Source organism: Fundulus heteroclitus, unplaced genomic scaffold (genome assembly GCF_011125445.2).
Source record: "Fundulus heteroclitus isolate FHET01 unplaced genomic scaffold, MU-UCD_Fhet_4.1 scaffold_60, whole genome shotgun sequence".
NCBI lineage: Eukaryota > Metazoa > Chordata > Actinopteri > Cyprinodontiformes > Fundulidae > Fundulus > Fundulus heteroclitus.
Window position 1 is genome coordinate 1,956,185 of NW_023397033.1, and position 27,199 is coordinate 1,983,383.

General features: G+C 40.7%; 1 protein-coding gene across 6 annotated transcripts in view; it reads left to right on the forward strand.

Annotated features, from left to right (window-relative positions):
* The window catches only part of LOC105918954 (unconventional myosin-XVIIIa), a 188,869-nt gene that overhangs the window by 123,479 nt on the left and 38,191 nt on the right, over positions 1–27,199 (forward strand). For 4 of the 6 annotated variants that reach the window (XM_036133281.1, XM_036133278.1, XM_036133279.1 and 1 more), the window contains 7 exons: positions 7,609–7,739; positions 10,051–10,205; positions 13,597–13,720; positions 17,516–17,623; positions 17,730–17,822; positions 18,132–18,242; positions 21,599–21,703. In XM_036133281.1, coding sequence (XP_035989174.1) covers positions 7,609–7,739; positions 10,051–10,205; positions 13,597–13,720; positions 17,516–17,623; positions 17,730–17,822; positions 18,132–18,242; positions 21,599–21,703 — 827 coding nt within the window. The remainder of the gene's footprint in view (positions 1–7,608; positions 7,740–10,050; positions 10,206–13,596; positions 13,721–17,515; positions 17,624–17,729; positions 17,823–18,131; positions 18,243–21,598; positions 21,704–27,199) is intronic. The other 2 variants (XM_036133282.1, XM_036133283.1) reach the window with 1 other exon arrangement.

A 27,199-nucleotide genomic window follows, 5' to 3' on the forward strand; every position in this document is an offset into this window, starting at 1 on the left:
CGAGGATTCTAGAGACGAACACAAAATGCATCCCCTGAAAAACTTTGATAATTTGCTGCTGTAATATTATATTTTATTATATGTAATATTATAGATTTTTCAGAATAAAAAGCTAACAGATGTGCATAATAAGAAAATATCAGAAATACAATTATAGAGCATTCAGTATTGTAAGAAAGCCCACACTGTTTCTGGATAAATACATTACTGTATGAGTTAAGTTCTATTCCGTTTTATGCCTCTTTCCTTGTAAGTTTGAAAGTCCCATGCTCCTGAATGCACCATAGCTTTCTGATGCTCGTGAATGCATCACACTGGTTTGTAAACGCGGTGCTGTGCACGTTTGATCTTCCGCTTAAAAAGCTTTGCAGTTTCAAAACTAACGTCGGCTCTCACGGTTTTATTGCACTTTTCGGCATAACACCGGTCTGTGTTTTGATCGGAAAAGTAGCATCTCGGTTGGAACAAGGAACCCAATCACTCGTTGATGTTGCTCTCAGTGGAGACAGATGCTAAGCTGATTTTTGGGATGTATAATCGGGGAAAAGTAGGCGGCGGCAGGAGCTGCTATAGACGGCTACTTTTGACTGCCCTGGGTGTGACTGACTGCAAAGGGAGTGAAGGGAAAGCTTATGTGAGGGGACAGGAGGAGCTGAAACTAACAGAAATTAAAGTCAAATCATAACTAAAACCCAAACAAAGAGGAAAACTGAAAACTAATATTAAACAGAAAGCTAAGTCAAAAGTCAACCCTGACACTTACTTGGTTTATTGTTGCTAGCGTATACCCCGGGCAGACCCGGCGGCATGGGCGGGCATTGGGGGGCCGTGCCCACCCTGTGAGCCAGCTGTGCCCGCCATGGACTGGAAGCTGTATTTTCTTTTTTTTCTTTTTTTTTTACCTTGGAGTGGCCATTGTCCTTTTAGTACTATCTTTGATGTGCCAATCATACAATTTAACCAATCAAATCAACGACTGACGGCAACATGCTAGCCAATCAGAGCTGGAGTGGGGCGGGACACCGAGTCATAGCCTTCAGTCGCCGCCGGAGTTCGGCTGTGGTCACCATTGGTGTCGGTAGAGCGGGATGAAAATTTGGTCTGATTACCAAACAATTACAAGAAGTGACAACGAAGCAGAGAGCGAGCTGGAAGGAGCGCGATTAATTACTGTTTGAAATGTCAGCACTGAAGTCTAAACTGGAGTAAACATTAACGCTAGCAGGGTTAGCTAGGACAGCTAGCAGGGTTAGCTAGACAGCTAGCAGGGTTAGCTAGGACAGCTACGAGCACAAGCTGTTCTGCTCCTTCAGTCAGTGTTCAGCCTGACACCAGCGCTCATGTTTATTAGCGTGTAGCTTATGCTGGGCTTTTGAGTTAAGACACAGCGCTACAGGTTACACCATGTCACTGTTAGTTTCCAGTAACCCAAACCAGCATAAAACCTGCCCAACTTAAAATAAAAAAACAAGCCCAAATCTCAAACTCTCTCATGTTAAAAGCACAGAACTATTAAACACATAAGAACATGCCATTAGCACACAGCTGCGCCGAAGCAAAGAAAAAAACTGCGCATATGGGCTCCAAACAACATGTACAATCAGACAACCAAATAACACAAGATCTCTTTAACAATCAGGATATATCAACCGGAAAAAAATAAATTATAAATAGCTTCCCAACATGAGTTGTAAATCTACCTTAATATAAACGTAATTTCTCTCAGTAGAGCTCAATTAAACATTTCTCTTACACGCAGTCATGAAATATTTTTAAGTTGATAAGTAGAACTCAACCCCTCTTGGGCGTTTATACTGACCAAACACTTGATTAACCATTATTCTTTTCTTGTTTTATAATAACAATATTATTCATTATAACTATTATTCATTGATGATGTCAGATCGACAGATTCAACTTATTTAAAAAATAGATAATGACTATTTTGATATATTTTGTTAGTAATTCTTTCTAAAAGCCCAACAAATGTTATGAAAAGCTTCTGAAATTTTTTATCTGCCCATAAGCTATTTTTTTTCTAGCTCAATGTGTTCAAAAGCCTAATTGGCAACACTGACTACACTATTGCTATTTGTTTGTTCCTTACAGTAGTCACAGAGCCACTGTTCAGCCTGAAGCATATATATATCACAGAGCCACTGTTCAGCCTGAAGCATATATATATATATATATATATATATATATATTTTATTTTATTTATTTATTTATTTTATTTTTTTTTTTAAAGTGTGCCCCCCTAAAAAAATGGAATGCCCCCCCTGTAATTTGTTTCTGCAGCCGGGTCTGACCCCGGGCACAGCCTGCCTTACATGAATCCACTCCTAGTTTAGACATTAAAGTCAGGCAGTCTTGTAGACAGCTCAAGGGTCCGATCAGGTAGTGACAGTGTACCGTAATGCTCCGAATATCCATTGAGCAGAGCGGTTTCGTTGCTAACCAGTCATACTTACACATTTTAACAGATTTTTTTAGAGCATTGTACCACATAAAACCAGTCAGTAAGCACAACAGTAATCAAATATAAGGCGCACTGGATTATAAGGCATACCTTCAATTTTTTAGAAAAATTTAAGGATTTTAAGTGCACCTTATAGTCCGAAAAACACGGTATTTATGTTAACTGTATTTACTCACAAGAGACACATTTTAATTTTTGACTTGTTTAATTTTTTTGGAATATCAAAATATTACAGTGAATCAGAATTGCTGGCACTAAAAAGTTTTTATTGGATGTGATTTAAATGTATACATGCATACCAGGAATGACTATAGTGAGCTGACATCTTGCCACTAGAGGACTGATGGTAGTAAGGCACCATATAATAATAACACATGAAAGCCCATACAGTTCAGATTTATAGGGAGATTAAAGTAAGGATAGTTACTCAGAATTTTGTCTCATAAAACAGCATCAGTGACTACAGTGACCGCATGTTTGAGATCCTCTGAGACAGGACTATATTTAAAGGCTGTATTACTCCAGTCTGATACCCACACCTAGGGACATGACTGTTCATTTACATCAGGGTTTCCAGTGAAGGATAGTTTTTCTAATTTCCTGTGTTTGCACTGCAGGAACCAAATCAGTCAAAAGTGGATAGAAATATACAAAGAAAACAGCCCTAGTAGAGAGGTAGGGCTCCATCCGAATACCCTTAATAATAGCTTCTAGCTCCTGTTCCTTGACCTTACGTGGTGTCAACAGTCAGAACCCCAAGTTGCCTACCGAGTTGCGTCTCGGTGTATAAATGTGTGCGCGTTAGTGAGAGTGACTGGGTGAATGTGGCTATATTGTGCAGCGCTTTGGGTGGTCAGCATGACTGGAAAAGCATTATATAAGTTCAGTCCATTCACGATGTCACGCAAAACTAGCCATGGGAGGGAGCATTCAGGCTACTTTTTCTAACTTCTTCCCATCTGACTGCACTATTTAGACAGCACTTATCATGGCGAACGCTGACGCACTTCTGCATTGGTACAGTGTCCTTACTCTATAAGTGTATTCGGATTGAGCCTCAGTCTTTTTGAATGGACCCTGAATATTCAGTAACACTGTAAAACTTTTATAATGTACTGTTGGTACAGAAACGTGACAGTTATTTACTCTCAGGTTGACCCCATCAGAAGAGGTAAGGACAGACTGGACCCAGACAAGTATTCCTGAACCTAATATTTCCCATTGAAAATCAACTGAAGATTTATCTCAGTAAGCCTTAGTAGAGCAAAGAACAAAAAGTACATAACATGAAAATAAGGAAACTGGGCCCAAATAAAAGAAATAAAGAAAATGGTCAAAAGTCTTTGTCAATGTTCATCTACCCCGGTTGTATGGTGTCATGGTTTGTCTGATCTGAGTGAAGAGATGATTGTCCTCCTTCCAGACCAACAGTACAACAACCGCCGATATCACACCATCTCACCGTCCACTTGTCAGCTTTCATCCTGCTCCCCACCAGTCTGTTGGTCCTAGCTCTGGCTCTCCATCTTCAGAAAAATCAACCAGATAAAAGACCAAAAAATAATGTTCATCATTAGAACTCTGCCCCAGAAGTAGTAAAAAAATGGAATAATGTCATGTTTTATAGACTTTATGTACCAATTCAGAAAAACATATCTGTTGTGATTTGGTCATCTGTGTAGCGCTTGCAGTGGTGCTTGGGTATGGGGGCCTGAAACTGACAAAATAAAAAGAAAAAAGTAGGAAAATTTAAATGGTGCAATAAATAAACCAATACACTTAAAATGTACCAATTAATTTAGAAAATCTGAAAGAAATTTCTATTTATTTATGTCTTTCTTTAAAATATCCCAGTTGTTTAATTTGACAGGTTTTATAATTTAACTTACCTTCACATTTTTCTTATTTATTTCCAACACTATTTAAGCATTAGATTTGAATTGAATAAATAAGTTTTTATTATTATTCTGTCAGTTTTGGTCCCCCATACCTATGTACCACTGCAAGCGCTATGCAGACAACCAACCCACAACATCTCAATGGAGACTAAAAGAGGGAGTACCACTCCAATTAAAGTCTTTTCTAAGTGATTTTAATTAGTTAACTTACAGTATTTTACAGACTTTTACAGACTGAGATGATTAACTGCTGATGATGCTGCTGCATGTGAGTATGTTTGTGTGTTTTACTGTACCTAACGGACACATCTCCCAGAATTAAATTTTTTGAGCTCTTTAGATTATTTCAAACCTCTTCTGGGTTATCTTGTTTTATTTATTTATTTGGAAAGGGGTAGCGTTAGATAATAATAATAATAATAATAATAATAATAATAATAATAATAATAATAATAAAAGAGTGAAAAAAGACTAAACTAAAGAAAAGTAAACTAAAAAATAAAGTTAGGTTAAAAACCCTTTATGGATATCTCTCTGGAATTTCATAAATACAATCAAGAAAAATACAACCAAAAACAAAGGTCCCTCAAAGGGCGAATCCCAATAATACAGTCCCAAAACAGTCAAAGTGGCTGCATCTTCGGCGGACGTCCCGAAGGGCGGCCCCGGTTGGTCAGAACTTCCGACGGTCGTCCCGGAGGGCGGCCCCGGCGGGCGGCCCCGGCGGGCGGCCCCGGCGGGTCAGGGCCACCGACGGTCGTCCCGGCGGGCGGCCCAGGCGAGACAGGGTCTCCGGCGGTCGTCTCGGCGGACGGCCCAGGCGGGACAGGACTTCAGGAGGCCGTCGGCGGACCAGGAACCTCAGAGCCCGACGCCTGGAGAGGGAGAAAACAGAAACTGCCGCCAGACTAAAGGTTGGGGACGGCGCCGCACTACAGGCTACAGGGGGCGCCGGACTACAGGCGACTAAAGAGGGCGCCTGACTACAGGCGACTAAAGGTTGGGCCTGGCTACAGGGTTCGGGCTGGGCCTGGCTACAGGGTTCGGGCTGGGCCTGGCTACAGGCTTCGGGCAGGGCCTGGCTACAGGGAAAAAGGCAGGGAAAAAACAACAAAAAAGTGAACGTGCTGGTCTGGCGATGGGTCCTACGATTGGCCAGGTCGTTCTGTCATGATTCAGAGCAGAGGACCCAGAATTCAACTAGACCGGCAGAGGTTTGGTAAAAGAATATTTATTAACAAAATCCAAAAACTAAAAAGGGCAGAGAAACAAACAGTCCAGTTGGGCAGGCAAGGCAGGAACAGACAGAAACAGGGTGGCTCAGATCTCTGGGGACAACGGGTCAAAAATCCAAAAGCAACCAATAAACAGAAACTTGCAGGAGGAGACTCACCCATACTCAAACAGGCGACTTGGCACTGATGTCTGGTCTCAACAGTTTGTATGGAGGATGAAGCAGGTGAAACTGGTCAGAGATGATTGAACCAGGGGTGGAGTAAGGCAGGTGTGCAGAGTAAGTAATTAAACCAGACATCAGTGCAGAGGCTCAAAACAAGAAATAAATCAGAAACCAAACCTAAACTAAGAAGCTAACAGGACAAGACAAAACTCAAAGCAGCCAGAAAACCTAAGACAGGGGAGTAAAATAACTAACATAACCAGAACAGAACCCAGAACATTACAGATTTACTGTTTTTCTGACTTATTTTGTGAGCTTACACTTATCCCAAGTTGTATTTTGGGATACACATGCTTACATCCATACATATCATACATGCTGGTAGAAAGGAGTTTATTACATCCTGATAAAAAGAAAAATCAACAATATGACAGTAACATTAGAGCAAAAAGAGGTCTGGTGTCGGAATAGTATCGGGATCGACAGATACCCAAATTTTGGCATCAGAGATCAAATTGTAAGTGAAAAAATGTGGATCCCTGTCTCTTAACAGGGAACACTATAAGGATGCAGGAAAAACCTTCAGCACAAAAAAAGCACCATACAGATGATATTGGTTGGACGCGGGCATCTGCGCGTGTCCAACCTAGGCCTTTTGTCCTGGGGGGTACATACAAATGGGCACAGCGGAGGCAGTGAGTAGAGGGGGGTGTATTAATTTGTATGGAGAAAAAAGAAACAAAAGAAGAAGAAAAAGCATGTTCCCCGTGGTCATACGCATCGCACCATCACACCCCCCTCCTCCTAATGGGCCACGCCCCACAACTTAAGAAGTACTGGTGTAAGCCCATGACTGTCCAGTAGCTCACCAAGAGCTAGAAGAGAATCCTGGCTCTGTGTGTTGGTTAAAACACCCAACAACAAAACATTTTCACTTCTGCACTTCGACACCCTTCAACTGGGACTACAAAACCGTGGCAAGAAATACAAATGACAGATTTGCATAATTGGTAAGACAGAGGTCCATGACCTTGTTTAACAGCTCCACAGCAAATACTGTGACTTTATTGTTTAAAAAACATGATAGAGAACAGAGAAAACTGAACAGTTTGAAAAATATGGACCAGACAGAATATGGGGAGTGCTGGCCTAGTGGTTAGAGCTGCGCGCTTGCACTCAGAGAGGGATGCAAGTACCCAGTTCGATCCCCAGTGCCTGCCTTCTGGGTCCCTGAGCAAGACCCTTAACCCCAGAACGCTTCCCGGGCGCCGCACAGTGGCAGCCCACTGCTCCCCTAGGGGATGGGTTAAAAGCAGACATACCACATTTCATTGCTTTGTACTTGTGACAGTGCAATGTCAATAAAGTTGAATTCTATTCTATTCTAATATAAAGATATCTCCACAGCACCTGGCCAGACTACATTCAACTATTCAGCGTTCCTAAATATTTCAGTTACACAAAAACATGTATTTAAGAGCTAAAAGAGGAGTTTACATAATATGTTTAGTTTAAGAGGAGCCACCCAGCATTAGGGGCAAGGTGTTAGTGGAAGTGACCTAGGTGGGGTTAAGAGGTTTTGGGAAAAACAACGTTGAGGAACCTATATTTGAAATGGGCCTTGTGTTATCCATTTAATGTGATACCAGAATTACTGCATTGTAGTTGCATGACTGTTAAATACATGCACTTTCATTTCCACCACTCCATCTAGTTACTTTGTTTGTCCCTGAGTGAATATGCAGACACATGTTGTCTTTCTCCAGTAAGAATCTACACATACTGCTTGTTTGTTAAAGCATATAACACAGTCTGGGAATGTGTTTCTGAAGCAGGAGGAGAGTGGAGGCTAAAGTATGAGCGAGCCATCAGGGAGATTGAGTTCACCAAGAAAAGACTGCAACAGGAGTTTGATGACAAGCTGGAGGCAGAGCAGCAGAACAAACGGCAGCTGGAAAGAAGGGTGAGTGGATACAGACACATCATGCCCTAAGGCACTCACTGCACGTTTGCTAGCTAGTGGGAGGATAATAGAATCTAAATGTGGATGGGCTTATCAAAAATGTTCCGAGTGGAACTTTACAACTTTACAAGTTTACTTTCATATAGACCACCATGGACAACAGCTAATGGTGGGAATGATCGTCACTTGCACTGATGGTTCATAACATTTCTTTAATATTTCATCCATACAATAATGTGTTGAACACACTGTAAAAGCTGTAAAGGAAAAATAAAGCAGAATAATTTAACTACTGTTTTGTTCTTATACATGCACACAAAAACCGTTTCTTTCACAGAGACTTTAAGTCCTATTAAACATATTCAAATAATCATTTATTTAAGTAATTGAAACATATGAAAGTGTCTCTCCTCAGGTATAACATGAATACAACAGCAACCATTGGTTTGCACAGCAAATCAATGGTACAGTTGAACTCTACCATTGTCAACCTGATACGCATTCACTAACGTCCTAAACATAGTAAATGACTAACCAACCATGTGCCCGCTTTCAACCAGGAGCTTAATATGACTTTATTACCAGAGCTCATATGAGTTTATATGACTTTGTTGAGTTTTTGGCATTTCCACCTTACGTTATTTTGCCTCATGTTCTACACAACCGGATTTACTTCCTGTACTGGTAAGACTTACAAAATAAAAGCCTGGATGTTTAGAATGGGAGCTAGGGATTGTACTTTGGGGAGATATTATAATTGAGCCAAAATTGTAATGGAGTGAGGATTTTGAGGAAAGATGTAGTTATGTAGTTTCTTCAGGGTAGTTAGGATTTGGAAAGGGGGTTTGATTAAGACGGGCTGCACAGTGGCGCAGTGGGTAGCGCTGTTGCCTTGCAGCAAGAAGGTCCTGGGTTCGAGTACACCCCTGGGTCTTTTGAGGAAAGATTGAGGATTTTGAGGAAAGATGTAGTTATGTAGTTTCTTCAGGGTAGTTAGGATTTGGAAAGGGGGTTTGATTAAGACGGGCTGCACAGTGGCAGTGCGTGGGTTCTCTCCGGGTACTCCAGCTTCCTCCCACAGACCAAAAACATGACTGTTAGGTTAATTGGCTTCTCTAAATTGTCCTTAGGTGTGTGTGAATGGTTGTTTGTCCTGTTTGTCTCTGTGTTGCCCTGCGACAGACTGGCGACCTGTCCAGGGTGTACCCCGCCTCTCGCCCAGTGAACGCTGGAGATAGGCACCAGCAACCCCTGCGACCCCATGAGGGATAAAGCGGTTCGGAAAATGGATGGATGAATGGATGGGTTTGATTAAGACATTAGATTGTAGGATAATAATTGTCAACCTAGTATTATTATATCAAAGTTGTATAAAAAGTGAGAGATTATTTCCTGGGATGAAATCCCATAATATCAGATTACTGAGGATGTTGCTTTAGCCTATGATCTTTCTGAGCTGTGTTAGTCTGTTTGTTTTTGTGACTGAGAGATGAGAGCAGGTCTTTGCTACTATCTAACCTGATACTGGGGATAGAATTTCTCCTCTCTTAAACTCTGTTTCCAAGTCTTAGTTGGACTTCTGTTGTTTGAATAGGTGCCTGATAATGATTAATGTTAAAAAAATTTTTAGAGTGTGATGTTAATGAAGTCACCAGTTTGAAACTCAGTCTATCACTCTGGATCCCTAAGCAAGACCCTTGACCACAGATTGCTCCCCGTGCTCCACTCAGTGTTGGCAGCACACTGCTCCCTGAGGGATGAGTTAAACGCAGAGACAAGTTTCCTCTCTGAGGGACTATAAGAGACCTTTCCTTTCCTTAGCGCTGGTTGAAGGTCATTGGGAATGAATAAGGATTCATTTGGATTGGTTATTTTGATTGGTAAATGATCACTAAATTCTTATCTTCTAGATTTCCCTAAAATGCTCCTGTCCACCAGGTTTCTGTCAGATATCTCAGAATTTGGACTGTTGTTCTCATTTACAGGGATAAATATCCTATATATCACAGGATTGTATGAGATGGATGTGTTCTTTTAATTTGGGAACTTATTTATTCCACTTTGTAAATCTGTTTTAGGTTCCTCGGTTATTTGTGTTGTTAGTTCAGGGGCAGCCGTACTTTCTGTATACTAACTTGTAGCTAAAGCTCAAACAAAGTCTCAGGTCTAGCCATCAGTGACCACTGGGTCTGCGATCATTTTGTTTGTTTAGGGTTTGGCATAAATGCAGTTGCTAAAATCAATGGAAATCAATAGAATAGTCCTAATATTGGTAGTAATAAAACCTTGTGTCTGTGTGTATTTCCTGCAGATTGGGGACTTGCAGGCTGATAATGAAGAGTCTCAGCGAAACATTCAGCTGTTAAAGAAAAAGAATCAGCGGCTGATAGCTGAGCTGCAGGACACTAAACTGCACCTGGAGGGCCAACAGAGCCGGAACCATGACCTGGAGAAAAAGCAGAGGAAGTCTGTACAAGCATGCAAACTTTGACACTACAATTTCTGTCTGTTCATAAACACGCATTGACAGGTTTCTACAAAGTAGCCAGGTCAACTGCTGTTACTGTGCGTCTTCACATTATTCATAGCATCATACTCCTACCAACGCAAGGTTCTGGCTCCCTTGTTCTATGGATTTGGTCATAGTGTTGCCAATAAGATAGTATGTTAAAATGTTGAATTAAGGCCCATTCATACCTCACGTAAAAGACGGATACGAATATGTGTGGAGTGTTTCATACGTTCTAACCGTCGATTTTGTCCGTATTTTGACACAAAAATTGGGAGCTTACGATTACGGACAAAACGGATCAATACGGAGCAATACGACCGGAAAAGGTGGGGGCGCTATTGAGTTTGTAGTACAAAATGTCAACAAAATCATGAAGAAGGTTATAATTCTGATGTTACGACCCCAAAGGTCTAGGGTTACAGAGGAGGTAACATAAAAAACCAACACAAAAGAGTATGAGAAAAAATGTAACAATTTATTGATAAGTTGGCTATAGAAACAATATGTACACTACCAAAAAGGACAGGACATGGTCTAATGACAAAAGAAACCCAAAGATGACTTAAGGCCACAGGAACTAAGGTGTTGATGCTGGAAACAGCATCAACACTAAACAATCCACAAGACAAAACCAAAAAAAACTAGTAACACAACCAGGAATTGAAAGGCTAAAACCGAGTGCCACGGCAAATTGCCAGACGAGTGACACAGCCTTCAATACACAGGTTAACAAAGTGTCACAGAAAACAGGGGACGAGTAACACAACCAGGAGTTGAGAGGCTAAAACCGAGTGCCACGGCAAATTGCCAGACGAGTGACACAGCCTTCAATAGTCAGGTTAAACGAGTGTTACAGTAAAACAAAAACACATCACAACAAACAAAACACAACCGGCAGTGTGGCAAGCTGCTCTAAAACACAGCTGCCCTGATTGCATGGGAGAGCTGAGTTTAAATAAGGAGGGCTCTCCACGGATTGGTGAGGCAATCAGGCGAGTGTCCAATCCAGAACGAGGATGATGGTAGAAGGAAGTGGCTGAAGGTAAATTAGGAGGAGACTTCAGGAGGTTTGCAAGTTTCCACAGTGGCACCAGCTGGCAGGAAGATGCAATTACACCTGCAACATATTAGAAAGAAAAACAAAACAGACAAAAAGGCCACTGGCCATAACACCTCCCCTCCTAAAATGCATTCTTTTCCTGAAGAGGTCTCCCTTGAGTTTTCATCTTCAACATTAGTAGACAGAGAGTTAGAGGCCATAAACTGAAAAGAAGACTTATGTGTAAGTACATATTCATCAGCAGAGACAGCAGCAGAAGACAAAGAGTCTACCTTTTGTTCGTTTAAATGCACAACGACCCGCTCAGGCAGACAGTTTTTAAATTCCTCTAACAAAATTAATTCTCTCAGAGAACTAAAACTTGTTGCTCTAATAGAAGCACACCACTTGTCAAAGAGGCTCCCTTTCTCCCTGGCAAATTCTACATAGGTCTGAGTGGGAAGCTTTTTAAGAGACCTAAATTTTTGCCGGTAAGCCTCAGGAACAAGCTCATAGGCTCTCAAAATGGCAGCTTTAACCACCTCATACTTTACGGTGTCTTCAAAAGATAAGGCAGCTACAACCTCTTGTGCTTTACCAATTATTTTACATTGTACGAGTATGGACCAAACATCAGGTGGCCACTGCAAAGCTTGCGCTATTCTTTCTAAAGCAGAAAAATAAGAGTCAACTTCTGTCTCTCGAAACTCTGGTACTAAGGCCACATATTTTGTGATGTCAAAGGGGCTGATTGTAGAGGACCCACAAGAAGCATTGGTGAAGCTCACCGTTCTTGAAGGTGCCTTGAACCTTTGTCATTCCAGCTCCAATTGAGGAAGCCTCACAACCTTGTACGCTTCAACTTTCTCAGCTTCAACTTCCAACCGTTTAAGTTCAAGTTGAAATTGTCTGAGATGTGCTTTCTCCTCGGCCTCCATTTTCAATCGGGCAAGACGAACCTTTAAACGAGCATCAAGCTGGGAACTAGCTGATCCAGTAGAAGCCGAAAGGGGATCAAACCGAGGAAGTGTGACAGGAGTCTTAATCCCACCAACCACCTCAGGATCAACCTCTGATGTCTTCCACTGAGGTTCTTTTGCAACCGTTTCAGAGGGGCCAGCCGAAGATAACACTGCAGGAGGCACGGCAACTGAATAAGAAATTGAAAAGTGATTAGCAATCTGGGCCAAGTCAGCTTTACGGCAACTAGTAAGTTGTTCAAGAGAGGGGTTTTCCAAAAACTGAGCCATGTTAAATTTAGCCATGTTAAGCCAATAGCGCAAACTTTACAAGTGTACCTTAAACCACAAACAGATAGAACTTAGATAATTCGATCTCCCGGACGAGCCCCCACTTATGTTACGACCCCAAAGGTCTAGGGGTACAGGGGAGGTAACATAAAAAACCAACACAAAAGAGTATGAGAAAAAATGTAACAATTTATTGATAAGTTGGCTATAGAAACAATATGTACACTACCAAAAAGGACAGGACATGGTCTAATGACAAAGGAAACCCAAAGATGACTTAAGGCCACAGGAACTAAGGTGTTGATGCTGGAAACAGCCGGCAGTGTGGCAAGCTGCTCTAAAACACAGCTGCCCTGATTGCATGGGAAAGCTGAGTTTAAATAAGGAGGGCTCTCCACGGATTGGTGAGGCAATCAGGCGAGTGTCCAATCCAGAACGAGGATGATGGTAGAAAGAAGTGGCTGAAGGTAAATTAGGAGGAGACTTCAGGAGGTTTGCAAGTTTCCACAGTGGCACCAGCAGGCTCTGATTCCTAAAAGAACACTGAGTGGCAGGAAGATGCAATTACACCTGCAACATATTAGAAAGAAAAACAAAACAGACAAAAAGGCCACTGGCCGTAACATCTGGGCTTTAAACAATGGCGGGATTCGAGGAACGACTTACGGAGCTTGTCCTCAACTACCCACACATATATGATGTGTCGTGTCCGGGGCAAGGGACAAACAAAAAGTTTACTTACGGAGCAAATACAACAAAATCACGTCTTGGACCGTCGCCATGTTTGATCAATGACGAATTAATGGCGCCCAGCACTGCCACCTAGATGAAATATTGGTTATTGCGCACCTCAACGGACGGAGGTATGAAGGAGTCAAGGGATAGAACGCACGGACAGAAATACGGACGTGTAGGCTAAACGTAGGGTATGAATGGACCTTTACTCAACAGGTTTGACAGGATTGGTGTTAAATTCTCCTTCTGCATTCTGCCTTTCTGATATCAGTTGTAGTTTCTGTGTTGTGATCCTGTTACCAAGTGGCTGTGTTTGTGCAGGTTTGACAGTGAGTTGAGTGCAGTCCAGGACGAGGTGCAGAGGGAGAGGAGCCTGAGGGAGAAACTAGCTCGGGAGAAGGACATGCAAAGTGGAGAGGCCTTCAGCCTCAGACAGCAGCTGGAGGTGTGTCCATGCATTACCTTGCTTTGAGAGGATTTTGTTGTTGTTGATCGGGTATGCAGGATCAACTATTGCAATGTACCAGTGTTTCATGCAACAGAGTTTAAAATGTTTTTATTTTCGTGTACTGACCACTAAATACCTGTTTGTGATAGAACTGGTACCAATACATTTGTTTATTTTCAGATTTCAGGAGATTTACTTTATAAATGGTGATTTTAAGGTTGGTTTCACTGAAGTTCAGAATCAGCTTTATCTGCCCAGCATGTATGCACATACCAGGAATTTGACTCTGGGTTGTGCAATGCTCACAATGTGCTTACATATACAATAATACAATGACACAATAATGTAGTGATAAAATCAAACACATGCTACTGTATAGAGAACACATATATACATATAAAATGGACAGATTGAAACACTATTGTAATATGCAATGTGAATGCAGGAGTAAGTTATTTTTATTATTGTGTACATGTCAGAGGTGGAGAATGCACATCATATTAAATCACAATCATCATTGTGTTCTGCCATTGCGCACTGTTTTAAGTTATTTAATGTTTAATAAATTTAATTTAAATTTAAAAAGTTTAATAAACTTTCGGTCTGTTAGGTATTGTCCAGTGAATATCAGCCCAAACAGCTGATATTAGGACTATCGTTGAAAGGGTGATTTCAGCACTGGTATTCTTTTAACAGCAAACTCTGCATACTTGGAATAAACGAGTGACAACTTCTCTTCAAGTTCAAGAATTTATTAACAGAAATAAATTAACATCCAGAGAATACTTAATTTCAATCAACAAATCCTTTCTTCTAGGGTAGTAAAACTTAAATAAACTACTAAGTGAAATTTAGATAAAAAAAATCTAAAGAACGATGTACACACAAAAGAAAAAAATTACAAATAAAATGGTTGAAAATCATCAGAATGATTCAGTGAATCCTGCTTTACTGCAGATCCAAGTTGGAGAACCAGAGTTCATCTTAAAGAATATGGAATGAGATCAAATCAGCTTGACTAATTTAGAACAACATTTGATGTGTTTCAACCCATTCATAATGTAAATCCTGAGTTAAAACATTATTCGAGAAAATAACATTTTAAGGAATGATTTGCTCAGTAAAAATCAGTATCTTTAGGACCCTTGATTTTATTAGTGCAATTATTCCTCCGGGAAGCTAGGGGTACTGTGGTGATCATCACTAGATCGGTTAACACTATAGTTATACAAAACACCATTAAATCGACATTAATCTTCCCTATGTACTAACACTTATAGCACTATCGAATGATGGCAGAGTGAAATGAAACCAAGCATTATGTTTAAAATGAATCGTAGTTGTGTTGTCTTGGTGGTAGCCACTGAGCTATATAATACACTGGAGTGCTGATTTTGCCGAAAAACTGAAGTCACTGGCTGCCATCTTGCTACTCTCTACTCTCACAGAATCCCATAGGATTTGGTTGCAACAACAAGCAGTTTTCTGGCTGAGTGAAAACGTTTCACAGGTAATTCTACAGTCAGTGGATGTACTAACACTATCAACTACTTGGAAATGATGTGCTGAAATATTTTACATGTTATTCATATTAAATTTATATATATGTATATATAAGTATGTGTATATGTATATATGTATATATATATGTATACATATATGTAAATATATTTTTTTGTATATTGTTATTTATATATTTATAAATGTTTTATATATATATATTTAAATGAATAAAATGCAAAATATTTCAGCAGATGACTTTCTCAGTACTTGATAGTTTTAGAACATAACATAAAAGTACATGGCATTTGACATTTTAAAAGTTTTAAGCCCCCCCGAACATGAGAAATCCTCGTTATTCGATGCTGTAGCACACATATTCCCTAGTTACTGGGGGAAAATAGGGAGTACCAATATGAGGGCTGGTGGCTTCAAAGCGACTCGTTCTAACAGCCGGCAATAAGCACTCCAGTGTATAATATAGCTCAGTGGTGGTAGCACTAATGTTGTCCGGGAAGCTAATAGCGCTATGCTAGTGGACATTCAGCCCTAATTTAAAAATCCTTAAAAGCGCAATTTGGTCGTAACGAGTGTACCAGACAACACAAACATTAATATCCCATTGGTGTATCAAAGTCTTATGTAAATAAAGTTTGTTATAACCATAAATCACACTCAAAAACATCAGCAAAGCTTGGCTTTCAGAAGGCTAGCGGAAGCCTTCAGTCAAAGCCTACAACAAAACAGTAAAAACCATTTTAAATCAATAATTTTACTTTCCCTGCCTAAAAAGCTGAAATGACAACAGTCATTTCAATGCAATGCAATGCAATGCAAAACTAGAGAAAGTAGACTGGAGAACAGTAGAAATCAGTAGAGTGAGAAAAATAGGCCCTGATTCACACCCAGCTTGCCTGTTTGATATTGAGCTCATCTGTGTTGTTTTAACCTGATCTCCCTGGGGGGGAGAGGGGGGGGAAGCTTGTTCTGAAACTAAGCCACTAAAATTTTCTTTTAGGAATCAGAGCCATAAAGATAAGGATTATTTCTGCTTCTCTAACCAAACTTGGAACATTATGTTCTGCAGCCTGAAGGGAAAAAGAGCCTGTGCATTATTTTAATGTCCTTTTTTATTCTAATTTATTCTTATTTTCAATATATTGTCAAGTCTAGGGTCACTGAACTATATACCCAAGGGCAATACTTACTTATTGAAGACCGTATTCTAAAGGTTTAAAAGAGGGAATATTTTTAATATCATAGACTCTCCTGGATCATTCAACTCGAAAATAACAAAACAAATTCTAAAATTTAAACAATTACTCTTCCATGATCCTCCAAGGATCATGGAAGAGTAGAAAAAACAAAACTTCTGAAACACTAAGGCTGTGAAAGAAGCTGAGATTAAACACATGGTATTTGTTAGCCGTCTTGAAAATAAACGGCCACCATTTGTTATTTCTCTGACATACTAGCCACTTTTCCTCTTTGGTTTTAGTCCTTCTATGCTCTCTTTATGCGTTTTCACTAATTGAGTGTTATTTCATGCAGCAATAACTTTTCTGGTTGTGGACATTACTGTTGGTTGTGACACTCTCTGTTTTACCATCTCTCTTTTCTGCACTAAGCCACTGAGGAACTGCTACTCTGATGCTCTAGTATACAGTAGCCTTTGTTCAGTGATTCCCTTTATAGTTGGGTTTCTTTTTCAGAAAAAGTCACCAAAGGAACTACTGCTGTTATTAACTCTGTTTACTAATTTTTTTCTATATCATAGAAAGTACCTCTGGTCCAGTGCATCTGTCTTCTGTTCTGTTTAGATTAGTTTCTGTGTCTGCTCTGTTTACCACAACAGATAGCTTCTCATACTCATCAAGTCTGCTTCTGGTTGGAGATTTCCTCCTATTAAAAGCGAGTCATTAGTTTTCACTGCACCACATGTTTCTTAATGTTATAGAAGATAGATCGACATTTCTGCATTTGAATTGGACATGTTACTCCTGTAAGGTGTTTTGAGATGACTTGTAGACATTTTAGTTCTATCTTTCAGTTGTCTTTAAAGCTGCATTACAGACAAAAGCCAGCTCCACGTTGCATTTTTAGAACTCTGAGGAGGTTTCTAGACATGTTGTTTTTTCAGCAACAGTCTTAGAGAGTGCCTTTCGGCCACCGTCTGACTTCCTGCTTCACAGAGAGAAACTTTGCTCAAGCTTCCCTTGTTACACTTAAATTTCACTTCCTCTTCCTTTCTCATTCAGTGTGTGCTGGTGTCTTGCTGTATGTGTCTTGTAGGACAAGGACCTTGAATTGCGTACAGTTCATTTGAAACTCGACCAGATTGAAGCAGAGCTGCAAGACCTTAACTCCCAGGAATCTAAGGATGAAGCATCACTTGCTAAGGTCTTTCTTTTTTTCATGGATTTATACACAAACCAAGTCAAACTGCTCAGCCTTTGTTCAGATGGTTACCCGACATTTATCAGTGACTATACACGTTGTGCTTTAGATGAAGAAACAGCTTCGCGATATGGAAGCCAAGATCAAAGACCAGGAGGAGGAGCTGGATGAGCAAGCCGGCACCATCCAGATGTTGGAGCAGGTATAGACGTTGCATTGTTTCAGGACAAACAAATAAAACACAAAGAAATATTCTGTAGTCACATAGCAGTTGTCACAAACTTGCTAACTCAGTCATTATGCAAATGAAACATTATCGGATGAAATAAAGGACTTTTTTGACTCTGTTCCAAACAAACTGGGTTTTCTTCCTCTGGATTGAAATATATTGATAGAGTCTGGAACTTAGCTTCCTTGTCATATTGTAAAACAGCTGTGAGGGGATCTGCAGATTGTCTTTCTTTTTCAGGCTGTCCCCCCAAGTGTGTATAATGATTGATCTATTTTTCAGGCCAAGCTACGGTTGGAGATGGAGATGGAGCGTTTACGTCAGACTCATTTTAAGGAGATTGAAAGCAAGGATGATGAGGTGGAGGAGATCAGACAGTCATGCAGTAAGAAGGTCAGGAGGATTATTGCACTTCTTTTTAACAGCATCCTTTCATGTCTGAGAATAGGGGGAGAACTGCTGTTGGTGGCCAGAGAAAGCTAGAGACAGTGAGAGAGACAAACAGGAAGCACGACCAGTGAAAATACCGAAGTACCCTAAACTAAAAACAAAAAGTAATTTCACAGAGTTCCTCAGTCAGGAATACAGTAGAGCATCCTAAAAAACAGTACTCTAAAATCATTTTGAAACATTTTACATCAGTGCTGTTTAAGTTTTTCTGGCCTTTGATTTTCTATCAATACAATTCTACTTTTGTACAAGCTGCATAGAGCGCCAGTACGTTTCTCCCTTTAGCTCTCTGTTTTAGCACTGACATGGGACATAGAAGAGTAGAAGATTCTACTGCCAGGGCAGTCAAAAGTAGCTGATCAACGGCGGCAAATCGCAGTCTATAGCAGCTCTTGCCGCCGCCTACATTTCCCCGATTATACATCCCTAAAATCACCTTTGCATCTGTCTCCACTGAGAGCAACATTAACGAGTGATTGGGTCCCTTGCTCCAACCGAGATGCTACTTTTCCGATCAAAACACAGACCGGTGTTATGCCGAAAAGTGCATCCCTGCCGAGATATGCATCCCCTATCGCGAGAGCGTGCCTTGCTCTGTACAACTGAATATCGACGAAGAAAACGGATTAAAATGTGACCAACGCAGTTACTTGTTCTTAAATTAATGATATCAAAACGTTTTATTAAACCTCTTGTGGGGGAAAAAAAATTTATTTGGCAGATTCGTTTACAAAATTACGGGTGTTATGAACAACATTAAATCCAAAGTTTTTATCCAAGGTACGGCTGATTTATTTGTTGTGATCTCTTGTCATTCACACACAACAATAAACCGTGAGAGCCGACGTGAGTTTTGAAACTGCAAAGCTTTGTCTTAAGCGGAAGATCAAACGTGCGGCTACACAGCACCGCGTTTACAAACCAGTGTGATGCATTCACGAGCATCAGAAAGCTATGGTGCATTCAGGAGCATGGGACTTTCAAACTTACAAGGAAAGAGGCATAAAACGGAATAGAACTTAACTCATACAGTAATGTATTTATCCAGAAACAGTGTGGGCTTTCTTACAATACTGAATGCTCTATAATTGTATTTCTGATATTTTCTTATTATGCACATCTGTTAGCTTTTTATTCTGAAAAATCTATAATATTACATATAATATAATATAATATTACAGCAGCAAATTATTAAAGTTTTTCAGGGGATGCATTTTGTGTTCGTCTCTAGAATCCTCACCGATGATATGATATTGTGTGTGTGATGAGTGCAAGTGAAATTAAACTGTGATAAGAGGTTTCGAAAGAGCGATATGACTGAAATAAATTCAACATGTAAATTCAATTTCAAATTCCAACCCTGTATTTTTATCAGAAAAATTTGACTTTGTTCGTGAGGAAATGTTACAATCGTTTTTAGAACAGAACTGTGAATAATAATAATAATAATAATAAGAAGAAGAAGAAGAAGATGATCAGACCTCACCTAATCTGATCTGTTTTATGTGGTGCTAGTAATTCAAATTAAACTAATTTTATGCAAATGGTGATTACCTTACCTTGTTAAAACATGATGATAACATCATGTGAAAAAATAATGTTTTAATAATAATAATAATAATAATAATAAAAAAGACAAAGGTTGTTTTTGAAGAATTGATCATTCACTTCTTTTTTTTTTTTTGCCTTTTATTCAATTTGAAACATGCACTCTGACTCTATTGTTTAAATAATCACCTGTCTTGAAATCTTCCAAAATACATCAGGAAGACTCTATTTTTCAAAATTCTCCCCTCCGGGGGGCCCTCCTGCCTGATAATGTGTGGCCTGCTACTGTAAAAAAGTTTGACTGCCCTGTACTACCCTAACCGCTTTAACCTGTCAGGTAAACCATGTGATTTACTGAACTCAGCATTGACTGATTGTAAAGTAATGGTAAATACATTTTCAAACAACAGAATCCCACAAAGCAACAAACAGTATTAGGGTTCTACATAAGTCAGCGGTTGGTTACAAAGACATGTTAATCACAGCACTGGGCCTTGTTGTGCAATGGACGAGCAGAGAATACAGACATGAATATGTGGACTTGAAGATTTCAGGCATTAATGCAGTAAAGTCTTCACTCATCAGGTCATAGCACTGTAGTTGTTATTACGAGCTTTTAATGACACAAACATCATACATGTGCTTCTGCTAGAGCATTGTACATTTCCACTAAAACTTTATATATAATGTATTTATATTTATATAAATATAATATATAGCACTTTCAAAATGGATTTGTGGGTAGAAAAATAGAATAATTTAGTGCATTTTACTGGGTCACAATTTCTTTAATTTCTAAGAAAATCTCTGTGCTAAATTAAAAGGTTTGAGAGCTGGAGTACTTCACTAAATTATAAGAAAATGCTTCCTTTTTAAAGGATGCTAAGTGGAAATTGGGGTTCCTGAACATCTCTCAAAATATCTTGGAACTGATCAGAGTTTGGAGAGTATTGATAATAAAGACAGACTATTCTCACTCAGCATTCTCTGTCAGGGTCAAACATGAATAGCCACTGTGGCTAATTGTCATGTTAGCCACATGCAAAGTTGATTAGCCACAACCATATTACAGAGCTGGTTAAGAAGAAGCTTCCATGGTTAAAACTAAACTCCAGTGTAATTTATTACAAGCTTAGACAAAGAATTTAGCAAATAAATCCCGCTGACTAAGTAAGTCCTCAACTGTGCATGTTACTACCAGTAACTAGGTCCTGCTTCTCACTAATCAGCAGTGATCTCTTTTATTTTCAGAAATATTGCACAGAGAGGTACAGAATAAAATTTGCAATCAATTCAAATGTGAATATATTAACCCTTGGAACATAAACAGACTGGCAACGTCAAGTTTTATGTAAAAATAACTTTACATCACAAGTAAGACCATAGTTTCTGCAGCATTTTCTGTGGATCATGGACTTCAATAGGTAATAGTTGCTCTAATGAAAAGCCCAGCCAGTCCTTTACATGCTGCTTTTTGAGAAGCACCATGGTAGGAAAATTTGATGTGTTAGTTCAGTTTGTCAGAGCTCCCTGAAACTTACAGGGCCTTCAAGAGTACACTGAGAAAAGGAAACCATTCTCCTCTGTTTTGCTACAAAGTCAAAGTAAGGTATATAGATACAAGGATGTACATTTTAAACGTACCTTGTCTATTTTTATCTCTGTGTGTGTGTGTGTGTGTGTGTGTGTGTGTGTGTGTGTGTGTGTGTGTGTGTGTGTGTGTGTGTGTGTGTGTGTGTGTGTTTGTGTAGCTGAAACAAATAGAGTTGCAGCTTGAAGAAGAGTATGATGAAAAGCAGAAGGTGCTGAAGGAGAAGAGAGAGCTGGAGGCAAAGCTTCTGTCGACACAGAGCAAGGTAACAACACTTTACCCTGGTCAGTACTTGGTCAGAACTTTTCTGACATAAACTGTTTAAAAACTGAACACAACCTCCAGCACTTTGATAGTGAGGGCTGCAAGACAGTTACCCGAGGTTTATGGTTCCACTTTCTAATTCAAGACATTGTGCCCGTTTGTTGATGAAATTGCTCGAAAACAATGTGTTGATAAGGAGTGCCATTTTATTAAAATTGGTTAGTCAGTTGGGATAAGAAGCTGTGGATTGGCTGCTGTCTTTCCTGCAGTATATAGAAAAACACACCTCCTAGAGGATGTAAATCTGTGTGTAACTGCAGCGTTTCATGCAAACACACAATCAGATTTCTATGAATCCATTAATTACTGGGATGGCTTTGTACGTGTTCAGCCTCTCCGCTGTAAAACAAGAAGTCTCCCTGTTATCAGTACTGCTGAGTAATGTGTTCAAAGATGTGTGGTTAGGCATAATTTAAGTGAGTCTGACTGATGAAAATATTGATCCGGGTTTGACTAATTGCCATAAGAAGTCATTGAACTAGTAGTTACACCTGTGTGTAATTTGATCTCAAATATGTAGAAGTAGGTGTTCTGATCGATTGAGACAAATATTGATGTTTCTAGAATACATGCAAAATGTTGTGTTATGTAGAAACACTGCATTGCTCAATAAAGCATGGTAGTGGCAGCGTCATGCTGTGGGGGATGCTTTTCTTCAGCGGGGACAAGGGGAGCTTCTCAGAATTGATGCGAAGATGGCACTAAATCCAGTTAAAGGTTGCAGAACACCTGATACTGGGGTGCTTGTTCACATTCCAGAAGGACAGACTCCCTGTAACCTTTAAAACTATACTAGATTCAATTGGTTTTGCTCAAAATGCGCACAAACCGATGCACTCTTGCCTTCATACTTTGGACCTTCTGCTGACATATGGCATTGATTGCGAGGAATTAACAGTATTTCCTCACAACCCTGTCCTATCTAACTATTTTTTAATAACCTTTGAGTTCAATTTAACTGAGTTCTCCACCCCCAAAAGAAGGTTTCATTATAGTAGATTTTTATCAAACTTTAAAGAGTCTGATCCACTTTTAATTTCATCAGTATCACAGAAATGCCCAGCAGATAGCAGCAATGTTGTTTCTTCCCATTCACAAATTGACACTTCTGTTGACGGTGTCACTTCCTCGTTGCGTTTTGCATTAGACAACGTAGCCCTCTTGAAAAAGAAGGTGATTATTCATAGGAAGCTGGCTCCCTGGCTTAATTTAGAGCTATGTTCTTTCAAGCACAACATAAACGGAAATTGGAGAGAAATAGCGCTCTACACATCTAGAGCAATCCTACCCAATCTGAAAAAACAGTCTACTGTTGTATGAAAAGACCCTTTGCAGAGTTAGAGCAGCATATTTTACATCTTTAATCGAGGAGAACCCGATCGGTGTTTGAACTGTTTAGACAGAGTAAAGCTTTCTGAGTTATCTAAAATTTTAGCTTCATCTAAACCTTCAACTTGTATATTAGACCCAATTCCAACCAAGTTATTTAAGGAGGTGTTCCCTTTGATTAATGCCCGCTTTTTAGATATAATTAATCTATCCTAAGTAAATGTATATGTACCACAGGCTTTTAAAGTAGCTGTTTTTGAACCCTCTCTTGATCAAGATGACAATAAATTACAGACCTAATCTAATCTTCTTTTCCTATCTAAAATTCTTGAGAAAACAGTTGCTAATCAACTTTGTGAACATTTACAAAGTAATGACCTACTTGAGGAGTTTCAGTCAGGCTTTCGAGCTCATCATAGCACTGAAACAGCTCGGTTGAAGGTCACTAATGATATTCTCATGGCCTCAGATAATGGACTTGTGTCTATACTTGTCCTGTTAGATCTCAGTGCTGCATTTGACACAGTTGATCACAATGTTCTCCTACAAAGACTTGAGCATACTGTAGGGATTAAGGGGAAAGCATTAGGCTGGTTTAAATCTTATCTGTCGGACAAATTCCAGTTTGTTCATGTTAATAATAAATCTTCCTCAAACTCTAGGGTCACCTGTGGAGTGCCATAGGGTTCAGTCCTTGGACCAATTCTCTTTACTATATATATGCTTCTGATTGGCAAAATTATCAGACAGCATGGGATTAATTTCCACTGTTATGCTAATGATACTCAGCTATATTTATCCATAAATCCTGATGAATCCAATCAGTTACTTCGACTGCAGTCATATCTTGATGACATCAAAAGCTGGATGACTTTAAATTTCCTGCACTTAAATTCTGACAAGACAGAAGTTGTAATCTTTGGACCAGAGTCCTCAAAAAATAAACTTCTTAATCAATCACTTATTCTGGATGGCATTAACTTGGCCTCTGGTAATAAAGTTAAAAATCTTGGTGTTGTTTTCGACCAAGACATGCCATTTAAATCCCATATTAAACAGGTTTCCAGAGTTTCCTTTTTTCATCTCAGGAATATTGCCAAAATTAGAAACATTCTGTCCAGGGGTGATGCTGAAAAACTAGTCCATGCATTTGTTACTTCAAAGCTGGACTATTGTAATTCTTTACTATCAGGAAGTCCACAAAATGCAGTTCAAAGTCTTCAGCTGATCCAAAATGCTGCAGCAAGAGTTCTGATGAAAATCAACAAGAGGGATCATATTTCTCCTGTTTTAGCTTCCCTTCATTGGCTTCCTGTTAAATCAAGAATAGAATTTAAAATTCTTCTTCTAACGTATAAAGCCCATAATAATCAAGCTCCATCATGTATCACTTTACTGATTTCTACTGTTCTCCTGTCTGCTGTTCTCCAGTTTTGCATTGCATTACAATGACTGTTGTCATTTCAGCTTTTAACTTTTTGCTCTCTCTCTTTTTCTTCATAGTAGGTACACCTGGTCTGACATTCTGTTAACTGTGACATCATCCAGAGAAGACAGATCACCCGCTATTACCATCTAATGTAGAACAGATTACTGGATCGATGTGTGCTTCTGTGCTTTTTTGTCTCTCTTGTTGTGTCTCTGCTCTGTCTTCTGTAACCCCCAGTCGGTCGAGGCAGATGACTGTTCATACTGAGCCTGGTTCTGCCGGAGGTTTTTCCTTCCCGCTAATGGGTGGTGTTTCTTTCCACTGTCGCTTCATGCTTGCTCAGTATGAGGGATTGCTGCAAAGCCATGGGCAATGCAGACGACTCTCCCTGTAGCTCTACGCTTCTCCAGGAGTAAATGCTGCTTGTCGGGACTTTGAAGCAATCAACTGGTTCCATTATATAGGACATTTTTGACCAATCTGTATAATATGATTGAATTTGACTTTGTAAAGTGCCTCGAGATGACATGTTTCATGAATTGGAGCTATATAAAATAAATTGAATTGAATAGATTTTGGTTGTAACATGACCAAAGTGGAAAAGATCAAGGCGTGTAAATACTGGCACTGTATTTAATATAACTCATTGAAATAAGTAAATAAAGGATTTTTCTATTACTTTTATCAAGCATCATTAAGAGTGTTTGTTATGAACGTGAATCAGGCAAACCCAGTATTCAAACCAAACAAGCGAGGTATAAGCAAAAAACAGGACTTTAATAATGAAACAGGGACAGGCGGGCTCAATAGTCAAAAGGGCAGTCCAAAATCCGGTACACAAAAGGCAGTCCAAAATAGGCAGAGGTACAGACAGGGCAAAAGCAAGCTCGGATAACCATGGGACAGAATCAGGTTGGTAAACCGGTAAATCAGTCAGACAGGGCAGGAAAAACAGATCAGGGAACAGGCTGGCTCAGAATCAAAAAGGCTCTCAGGTTAGCATCAACAGGTCAATCAAGAAAGGAACGCTGGAACAAAACTCACCGTGGGCTCGTTAATGATCTGGCGGAGAACTAAAGACTGAGGCAGAACTATATAGTGAAGTGCACAGGTGAAATGGAGTGAAAACTAATTACAGGGAAACAGCTGGAACTAATCAGAGGCAGGGAAGTGACTGACAGAGAACTGAACTGATAGGTTGGTGATTGTGACAGGGGAGTGACAAGCTAATAGGGTAAAAACAGGGAGGTGAGCTGGCAGGTGAACAGAACAGAGCTAAAAGCTTACAGAACCCTAACAGATAGTATAACACAAAGAACAAAATCAAACCACAACAAAACTCAAACTATTCCATAATTCAAAACTAAGACAGAACCTAAAATCATGACAGAACCCCCTCCTTAAGGCCGGATTCCAGACGGCCTAAAGCAAGACAAAGAAGACAGACTAGATCGGGTGGGTGGAGGGAGGTGCAGGACGGAGGGCTAGAATCAAACAAATGTCCAAATACAAACTAAAACAAAGCAAGATGAGTCAAGTTCTCAGGCGGGCGTCCAGGAGAACGGCCCCGACGAGTCAGGTTCTCCGGCGGGCGTCCAGGAGGACGACCCAGGCGTGTCAGGTTCTCCGGCGGACGTCCCGAAGGACGGCCTCGGCGTGTCAGGTTCTCCGGTGGACGTCCCGAAGAACGGCCTCGGCGTGTCAGGTTCTCCGGCGGACGTCCTAGGCATGTCAGGTTCCCCGGCGGACGTCCTAGGTGTGTCAGGTTCCCCGACGGACGTCCTAGGCGTGTCAGGTTCTCCGGCGGACGTCCCAGCGGACGACCCCTGTGAGACAGGTAATCCGGCGGGTGTCCTGTAGGACGGCCCCGGTTAGCAAAGATGTCCGGCGGCTGGTGGCGGAGCAGGTCTCTCATAGGCCGGCGGCGGAGCATGTCTCTTGGAGACCGGCGGCGGAGCAGCAACCTCGGAGGCCGTCGGCAGAACAGGACCCTCAGGAACCGACGCCTGGAGAGAGAGAGAACAGAACCTGGCGCCGGACTAAAGGCTGGAGACAGCGCCGGACTAAGAGCTAGAAGAGACGCCTGGCTAAAGAGTTCAGGAGGCGCCTGGCTAAAGAGTTCAGGAGGCGCCTGGCTACAGAGTTCAGGAGGCGCCTGGCTACAGAGTTCAGGAGGAGCCTGGCTACAGGCTTCAGGTTCAGTCGGCCCCTGGCTACAGGCTTCAGGTTCAGACGGCCCCTGGCTACAGGCTTCAGGTTCAGACGGCCCCTGGCTACAGGCTTCAGGTTCAGACGGCCCCTGGCTACAGGCTTCAGGTTCAGACGGCCCCTGGCTACAGGCTTCAGGTTCAGACGGCCCCTGGCTACAGGCTTCAGGTTCAGACGGCCCCTGGCTACAGGCTTCAGGTTCAGACGGCCCCTGGCTACAGGCTTCAGGTTCAGACGGGGCCTGGCTACAGGCTTCAGGTTCAGACGGGACCTGGCTACAGGCTTCAGGTTCAGACGGGACCTGGCTACAGGCTTCAGGTTCAGACGGGACCTGGCTACAGGCTTCAGGTTCAGACGGGACCTGGCTACAGGCTTCAGGTTCAGACGGGGCCTGGCTACAGGCTTCAGGTTCAGGAGGCCCCGGACTACAGACTTCAGGTTCAGGAGGCCCCGGACTACAGACTTCAGATG